The sequence below is a fragment of the Nerophis ophidion genome, linkage group LG10 (assembly GCF_033978795.1).
Source record: "Nerophis ophidion isolate RoL-2023_Sa linkage group LG10, RoL_Noph_v1.0, whole genome shotgun sequence".
NCBI classification, from domain to species: Eukaryota; Metazoa; Chordata; class Actinopteri; order Syngnathiformes; family Syngnathidae; genus Nerophis; species Nerophis ophidion.
Genome location: NC_084620.1, coordinates 28,787,203 through 28,796,784, shown reverse-complemented (window position 1 = coordinate 28,796,784; position 9,582 = coordinate 28,787,203). Strand labels below are relative to the sequence as shown.

The window sequence follows — 9,582 nt, the reverse complement described above, 5'->3', positions numbered from 1 at the left end:
TCCCAAACATTTATTAAGTGTTGTTAAAAGAAAAGGTGATGTAACACAGTGGTGAACATGCTCTTTCCCAACTACTTTGGCACGTGTTGCAGCCATGACATTCTAAGTTAATTATTATTTTCACAAAAAAAAAAAAAGTTTGTTTTTGTAGTGCATTCAACTGAATATAGGTTGGAAAGGATTTGCAAATCATTGTATTCCGTTTATATTTACATCTAACACAATTTCCCAACTCATATGGAAACGGGGTTTGTACGTCACCACATGACTACAGAAACACATTTACGCACTACTGCAAATTGTACAAAATGGGTTATTTTCTGGAGCATTTAATAACCAATAAACCTGCATCAGCAATTAAAACATATCTTATGTGGTACTGTCAAAATTAAATTTGCAAAAAAAACCCATTAAACTATTAAAATATCTGAACTCTCATTTCATCGCTGGAACAGCTGAGCTAGCTTCCGGGGTTGGCCGACATCGTCTCACAAGATGTAGTTTCTTTTGAAATATCCTTCTTGAAAATGGCCTTCCAAATATACGTCTAATCCTAAAAGATGCAGACGAGGCGTGATGGCTGAGTTCTTAAAGTTTACTACACAGCGTGCTCATCAAAAAACTTCCCGCTGCCTGCATGTCTATGTTCATAACCTTTTGGCCAACAAAAATAAATGGGAGTGATACCTCCCACGTCTAATACACAATCGTCACAGCCTAACTTCAATTTAATGAGATGACAAAACATTATAGCTAGTATTTATGTTATTTGGAAACTGATAAAGTTTGCAGTTAAACGAAGGATGAGTGTCTATCCTTCCCAGTAAACAAACTACAGACTTTATAAACAAAAAGTCATCATCGGCTGCATGTTTCCTCACCTCATTAACTCTCAGTCACAGCTGATGGATGCTGCGATGAGAAGAAAAAAGCAAGATCAAATGGTATTCTTCTTTGCTGTATCATTTTAGTATAAGACAAATGTGTCTGTCTCCAATATTGTTCGCGCCTGTCGCTATCTTAAACGCACGCCGAGACCCCACGGAATTTAAGGGAGGGAAAATGAAGTTGAACCAAGAGCTCGGCTCTGTTTACTCAAAGAGTAAATCTCAGTAGCAAAGTCCGTGTTGTATTCCACCATGTATTTTCCAAGCCAAATGACGCGAGTGCGGATGTGCCAGCGTTGCTGTGACTCTTTTTCCAATAAGTTAACAGTTAAAGTTAAAATGCCAACTATTGTCACACACTCACACACACACACACACACACACACACACACATACACACACAGACACACACACACACACACACACACACACACACACACACACACACACACACACACACACACACACACGAGGTGTGGCGAAATGATTCTCTGCATTTGACCCATCACCCTTGATCACCCCCTGGGAGGTGAGGGGAGCAGTAAGCAGTGTTGCTTAAAATGCATTAATAAATGACGGTTTTTCAGTGATTAAAAATTCAAACGATATTACTAACCATTGGGCGGGTAGAAAGGTGGGACGCCCCGCCCGGATGGGCCCAGCAACTCAAATTAAAAATGTATTACTAACCGTCAGGAATTTGACTGCGGTTTATCATTATACCGTACACCGTAAATCCCTACTTGTAAATAAACGTTAGCAACATTCAGTCCCCTGGCATTGCACCGAAAAACTGAAAAATGAGAAGAACTGCTTTATGGTCAGCACTACGGCAATATGAGTGAGGAGATTGCAACTTGTGTGCTCGCTGGCAAATTTCACTTCAACATACATCCTGACTGTACTTTAGATAAAACTGTTACCACGTTTTGTCCGAATAAATGATGCACATTCAAGTAAAACATTTAAAATATTTTCCTGTATGAAATTCTGACAGTTAAATTTCATGTGTGTCAAAATCCAAAAGTTTAAATAAACTGATTTAAATAGTGTATTTGTTTGGCAGCACTAGTTTTAATGTAATCGGAAGTTATCTATGACGGTGCGAACCAAATTAGGATTAATACATTGGTGGAGGACTGTGCTCCATGTTGAACGTCCTCAAGACTTTACCAAGTAGCCCCCAAAAAAGGCTCCACCTCTATTGTGTGATGTTGAGTAAAGTGTAAGGTAGTTGGTAGCCAAACAGCTCATAGTCCATCTTATAGAGCTCGTAAAGCTTTCTCCTGTCCTTCAGGGGCACTTCTTTAAACCACTCCGACAATGATGCAGGAGACGTCACATTTTCGTAGGCCGGGGGAAACTTGATGAGCTTCTCCATGTTCAAGGACGTTAGCAGTTCCAGGGCGTCTTCATCAAGCGTCTCCTGATGCCCGATAAAGTCGTACCTGAGCAGAACACGTTAACGTTAAACTGGGTTTATTTCTCAGCACTGGAAATGATGGAGAAGATGAAGAATATGCAGCTTACTCGATGTAGCAGGGTTGACACAAGTGGTAAAACTGCCTCCAGTGAACGTCAAACGAACGCCTGTTCGTCTCTGGGTCCAGCAGGTGCTGGACAAAATGGTAGAAGGTGGGCTGGATGCCTGACGCAACCGCCTCCTTCACAGTCAGCGGTGTGTCAGACAGGTTGCCGTAGCGATGCAGAAGGCCTCGGCTTATAGCTTGGTAATAGTTTTGATTCAATGACAGGAATTTGTCCCGGAAGGCTGAGATGAGGCGCGTAAAGGGTTCACGGACAAACATGAACTTGGTGTAGTGCTTCAACTTCGCCTGCAAATAGGTAAGTCTTTTGCATCATCTCCATTGTCAATGTGGTTGTGTTCTTTTTACTTGCACCTGACGACATTTACTAAATCAGTGGTTCTCAAACACTAGATGTTCTGCGGGCTCTTCCTCGTGGTACACTAAAGAATCACTACATTAAATATTGTGATGTAACAGTTTTCCATCAATATTCTACCGCTTGTCCCTCTTGGGGTCATGGCGGTGCTGGAGCCTTTCGCAGCTGCACTCGGGTGGAAGGCGGGGTACACTCTGGACAAGTTGCCACCTCATCGCAGGGCCAACACAGATGGACAGACACCATTCACACTCACATTCACACACTAGGGACCATTTAGTGTTGCCAATCAGCCTATTACCAGGTGCATGTCTTATGAGGTGGGGGGAAGCCGGAGTACCCGGAGGGAACCCATGCAGTCACGGGGAGAACATGCAAACATATAAACTTCACACAGAAAGACCCTGAGCCCGGGAATCGAACACAGGCACCAGCACTAACCCCTGGTCCACCGAGCTGTAACATAAAAGTGTAACAATTTTATTTCCCTATATTAAGGGAATAAGTGGTAGAAAATGGATGGATGGATATTCAAACACAGTGTTGCTGTTCAAACTGTATGTAATTTTACAATATACTTATTTTTTAGGGACGGCGTGGCGCAGTGAGGGAGTGGCCGTGCGCAACCCGAGGGTCACTGGTTCAAATCCCACCTAGTACCAACCTCGTCACGTCCGTTGTGTCCTGAGCAAGACACTTCACCCTTGCTCCTGATGGGTGCTGGTTGGCGCCTTGCATGGCAGCTCCCTCCATCAGTGTGTGAATGTGTGTGTGAATGGGTAAATGTGGAAGTAGTGTCAAAGCGCTTTGAGTACCTTGAAGGTAGAAAAGCGCTATACAAGTACAACCCATTTATCATTTATTTATTTATCATTTTAGTGAACACTTATGCCTACTATGCTACTGTATTTTGATGTTGGTAATTATGGTGGTACTTGGAAAGCCAAGTGTTTTCTGAGGTGGTACTTGATGAAGAAAGTTTGAGAACCACTGTACCGATCTATGCTAATGATGTGTTGGGAGGATCTCTTTCTGAATGTCCTGAACCTTTTTCAACGCTAATGTCATGCCACAGAAAACGTTGATGGAGGGTTTTGAAGTTTTCCTAGGCCCTCTCTACACTAAGGTTATACAGGCTATATCCCACCTAACCTTATCCTTGTCCACACACACACACACACACACACACACACACACACACACACACACACACACACACACACACACACACACACACACACACAATGCCACCGTTTAAGACCCCCCCACCTCCGTCCGCCGGCGCAACACCACTTAGTACGCATGCGTGAAAAAAAAAATACTGGATACTGGACACTGCAGGTGACGTTTCCTATTTTCCTGTTTCTTCTTGTAAGAGAACTAGGTACAAATTAATTACAGATACAAACAAGCAAGTAAACAACAATAAGAAATAAAGTTCAACCAACGCTTTAGGTTGAATTAACAAAAACAAACCTTTTCTGCGCACAATTTCACTATTCAAGCAAATTTCAGTAAAACTACAGTAACCAACATTTTAACTTTAGATTACCTGCTAAATCAAGTTTGACGAACTGGCCATACATGATCTTTTCTCCACCCTGGAAGTCACGCCAATAAGGAATTGACTTCTTCTTGGCTGCCAGTTGCATGTTGTGATGTTCTGAATGCTGGTGCATCGCCGTGACTTGTTACGCTGTCAATTCCGTTTTGTCGGTCGCGTCTTTTCTGGCCTAAAATTGTGTTGCGACCATACTGGCCAACATTCCCGATTTTCCCGGGAGACTCCCGAATTTCAGTGCCCCTCCCGAAAATCTCGCGGGTCAACCATTCTTCCGATTTCTACCCAGACAACAATATTGGGGGCGTGCCGTACATTATATGTACGGCTTTTCACACACGCAAGTGAATGCAACGCATACTTGGTCAACAGCCATAAAGGTCACACTGAGGGTGGCCGTCTAAACGACTTTAACACTGTTACAAATGTGCGCCACACTGTGAACCTACACCAAACAAGAATGAAAAACACATTTCGGGAGAACATTCGCACCGTAAAACAACCTAAACACAACAAAACAAATACCCATAACCCCTTGTAACACTAACTCTTCTGGGGTGCTACAATATAAACCCCAAACATACTACCCCCTACCTCCCACCTCAACCCCGCCCAACTCCACCTCTCCCCCCCATCTCTCGAATTGGGAGGTCTCAAGGTTGGCAAGTATGTTTGCGACTTTAAAATGTTGTGTTGTGTCGTTTGTATTTGTTGACACTTTTGCAATCGTGCTGTTGCTGAAAGTTTTGTGTCGTTTTGTAATTAATATCGTCTTGTGGCGTTTGTTGTGACCTTTCTCGGCCACCATAGCTATTTGCCTTTTTTGTTTTGAAGACGTCACAGACGAGCAAAATAAACTTAATATTTAACGTCATTATTAAAAGTGCTAAACTTTATATAAAGTCTGCCGTTCTTAAGCCCAATTTTTTTCTTTTCCTAGTATCGATAAAATAGTTCGATTCCTGTTTAAGAACGACCTTGGATCGACAGCTATCTTCCTGAAAGTAAACTTGCCGAGCACAGATCAATATACTTGAACTTTAGGAATATACATCAATCAACCGTTACACTAATGCTCAAACAAAATTGGCCTATTTAAAATGTAAACACCACATGCCTGCACTACAACTCATCAAAACTAGTACTGGTACTAGAATTACACATCTTTTACGGCTCAAATACTAATATGAGGACAATGATGCAGCCCATGCATCGTATGAGGAAAAATAGTTCAGAGATTATTGTACATTCAGTAAAAAAACAGAAGATAGTAAAATTACTGTAATGAGCGTAGATCGGAATGACCACCAGAATATGTAACAACTATTGTACGAACTTAATCCTGTGTTGGGAGGATCTCTTTCTGAGTGTTCTGAGCTCCTGTTTCAATATGGAGTTATGCCACAGCAGACATCATGATGCATTTTGTATACTACTAATTAGGGTTGAAACTAAATTCCTGCTGGTTTAATTTAAGTTGAGCACTCCATTTTAATTAGATCACAGTTGAAAAGCTTCAGTGAACGGAATGACATGAACCCTTCCTTACCATTCTAATGACAGGAGATCTGAATGCTCACCTTCATTTCGACTTTTGAGAAGCTGGCAAGGGTACGCACATTTTTCCTATTGTGGGCCTGTGTGCGAGATATGCTCATGAGATCAGGGTAGGGCTCGCCTTCTTTTAGTGCTTTCATGAACCTCTTCCAATTAGTGCATGCCACCTGGAGAAAGGAAGAAAATCAACTTGAGCATAATTTTAGCACCAACATAATAATCATGTTGTTTAGCCGATCATGTCAAATTTGACTGTGGAAACAGCATGTGGAGGTACGTACAACTGAATTCAATTGGCGGTAACAAACAAACATGTGTGGCTACATACCTGACTTCCGATGCAGCCTAACGGGGCGTTCACACATTGCCAGTTTGGTATCTGGCTCATTGCGTTTCTCAATGATGGCGGGAAGCTTTTTTCAACAAGTTTTAAAGGGGAACATTATCACTAGACCTATGTAAGCATCAGTATATACATTGATGTTGCAGAAAAAGACCATATGTTTTTTTAACCGATTTCCGAACTCTAAAAGGGTGAATTTGGCGATTTAAACGCCTTTCAGTTGATAGCCTGTCGAGCGATGACCTTTCACCCGTGACGTCACAACATGAAGCAATCCGCCATTTTCTCAATCTTATTACACGCACCAAGTCAAATCAGCTCTGTTATTTTTCCGATATCCACACAAGAATGTGTGTATATCCTGCGACATTCAAAGCAGATGCATTTCCAATGATAAAGTCAACAAAATCTGCAATATTGGAAAATAGACCACCACTGAATCTGCCCGAGTACGAGCTATTCAGAGACGACGGCAGTCTCTTCCCGCAGACGAGCGAGGTTAACCCCCTGGATATGATTTATGCAACTTCTTTTTCTGTCTCATTTTGTCCACCAAACTTATAAGGTTGTGCATGAATGCACAAAGGTGAGTTTTGGTGATGTTATTGACTTATGTGGAGTGTGCTAATCAGACATATTTGGTCACGGCATGACTGCAAGCTAATCGATGCTCACATGCTATTTAGGCTAGCTGTATGTACATATTGCATCATTATGCCTCATTTGTAGCTATATTCGCATCCAGCCTCCCCCCCACCCACATTTAATGCCAAACAAACACATACCAATCGTTGGTTAGAAGGCGTTTGCCAAATTCGTCCTCGCTCCCTCCCGTGCCGCTGTCTGTCGTGATATGGCTCAATAGCTTCAGTTTCTTCTTCAATTTTGGTTTGGCTACCTGCCTCCACACTCCAACCATCCGTTTCGATACATGCGTAATCTGTTGAATCGCTTACGCCGCTGAAATCAGAGTCTGAATCCGAGCTAATATCGCTATACCTTTCTGTGCTATCCGCCATATTTGTTTCTGTGTGATCACACTGTGACGTTACAGGATAATGGACGGGTGGATATAACGACGGTTAAAATCAGGCACTTTGAAGCCGTTTTTCGGGATATTGCGTGATGGGTAAAATTTTGAGAAAAACTTCGAAAAATAAAATAAGCCTCTGGATACTGATTTTCATTGGTTTTTACCCTTCAGAAACTGTGATAATGTTCCCCTTTAAACAAGCACCAAAAAGCAGCGCTGAGGCCACAAAAAAGTGCCATAAGCTCTTGTCTGCGCAGCCCCGAGGGGCCAATCCCCGCATACCTCACTGACCTTCTAAAACAGTGGTTCTCAACCTTTTTTCAGTGATGTACCCCCTGTGAACATTTTTTTAATTCAAGTACCCCCTAATCAGAGCAAAGCATTTTTGGTTGAAAAAAAGAGATAAAGAAGTAAAATACAGCACTATGTCATCAGTTTCTGATTTATTAAATTGTATAACAGTGCAAAATATTGCTCATTTGTAGTGGTCTTTCTTGAACTATTTGGGAAAAAAAAGATATAAAAATATAACTAAAAACTTGCTGAAAAATAAACAAGTGATTCAATTATAAACTACTTCTACAAATAGAAGTAATCATCAACTTAAAGTGCCCTCTTTGGGGATAGTAATAGAGATCCGTCTGGATTCATGAACCTAATTCTAAACATATATTCACAAAAAAAGAAATCCTTAACATGAATACTTATGGAACATGTCCACTAAAAATCTAGCTGTCAACATTGAATAATGCATTGTTGCATTTATTTTCACAGTTTATGAACTTACATTCATATTTTGTTGAAGTGTTATTCAATAAATATTTTTTAAACGGATTTTTGAATTGTTGCTATTTTTAGAATATTTAAAAAAAATCTCACGTACCCCATGGCATACCTTAAAGTACCCCCAGGAGTACGCGTACCCCCATTTGAAAACCACTGTTCTAAAACACTACCACCCATTTTGCTTCCTCCCATTTAGTGACTCCAAACGTTTAACTCCCATTACTAAATCCAAGCACCCTCTGGAAAGCTTTTCCATCACATTTCTGTGCCTCTAAATCACTACAATCATTCATCTGGGCCCACCCTTCTTACTACTTAATTAGGGTGACTGCATCCAGCCTGCTACATTAGCACCACCTCCTTGATAGAATAGTTGATCATGTTGGTGTGTTGTTTGTGTGCCCCTCACCTTATTTATAAAGCAGTAAATGACGCCATGTTCATCATCGACAAGGAGTTGATTTAGCACTGTTTTGATACGGTTGTCTGAGCTTTCCTTATCTTGGGGAAAGGGCTCCATGTTTTCTCTGCAGGCGTCTCTCAGCACCGTCTTCCTCAGCTCCTGCTCGCGGACCGCCCTCCCTACTGGGAACCATGTACACACGCATGAGAGCAAAGATTGCTATATTTAGGGATCCTGCCACAGCAAGTACTGCTATGTCAATACAGATGTCACCGGCAATAAACAACACAAATAAAAACTCAGGTGGCCCTTGTTTGTCACATTCAATTATGTGTGTAAAAATGAAAAGTCCAACATTCATACCTGTTGACATGTCCCCATGGTAATAGAATACCATCACACAGATGTATGTCACTAAAGTAAGTAGCAGCAGGACATATCTATTAGATATCCTTGTTGACAGCTTTTTAGATGTCATCCTGTCAAGGAAGAAAAATGAGTTAAACATAGATAGCACAATTTTTTCAGTCCAGTACTTTTAGTATAACATAGTTGCAGAACTCACCTTACAGCGTTGTCACCTGCCAGCACGTCGCTAACTTTATGATCTCATTACCAGCCAGTGTCTCATAAAAAGAAGTATGACGGAAACAATCTAAAGTCAACCTGACAGCTTTCCAGGGCTTACGCCCAGTGACCGCGAATGTTCCCAACACCTCAGTAAGGAAAGTAGCTATTGGCTCTCCTACAATTAGTTAGAAGTCTTTACATGATGTCATCGCTTTGTTTGCAAAATTAATTGAAATGGTCGCTGTAAAAGAGAGGAATAACGTGGGGAGGGATAAAAAGCCAGTTTGAAAGTTTTCTTGTTTTCCAGTAAGGGTTAGACTCCGCCAAGGCTGTCCTTTGTCACCGATTCTGTTCATAACTTTTATGGACAGAATTTCTAGGCACAGACCGCAGGATTAGGTCTCTGCTTTTTGCAGATGATGTGGTCCTGATGGCTTCATCTGACCGGGATCTTCAGCTCTCACTGGATCGGTTCGCAGCCGAGTGTGAAGCGACCGGAATGAGAATCAGCACCTCCAAGTCCGAGTCCATGGTTCT

The 9,582-nt window shown here is 41.6% G+C and overlaps 1 protein-coding gene across 2 annotated transcripts; it reads right to left on the bottom strand.

The window, feature by feature from the left end:
- Nucleotides 1-9,179, bottom strand: LOC133559886 (carbohydrate sulfotransferase 12-like). Of its 2 annotated transcripts, none has more exons than XM_061911898.1 (6): nucleotides 9,041-9,179; nucleotides 8,839-8,954; nucleotides 8,482-8,657; nucleotides 5,934-6,077; nucleotides 2,418-2,503; nucleotides 1-2,335 (listed from the first exon to the last, which is right to left on the bottom strand). In XM_061911898.1, the coding sequence occupies exons 2-6, from the start codon at nucleotides 8,951-8,953 to the stop codon at nucleotides 2,089-2,091; spliced, it is 768 nt and encodes a 255-aa protein (XP_061767882.1). In that variant the 5' UTR covers nucleotide 8,954; nucleotides 9,041-9,179; the 3' UTR covers nucleotides 1-2,088. The 2 variants fall into 2 exon arrangements, with proteins under 2 accessions (XP_061767882.1, XP_061767883.1); XM_061911899.1 differs by having other exon boundaries at nucleotides 8,482-8,654.
- Between the last annotated feature and the right edge of the window lie 403 nt (nucleotides 9,180-9,582).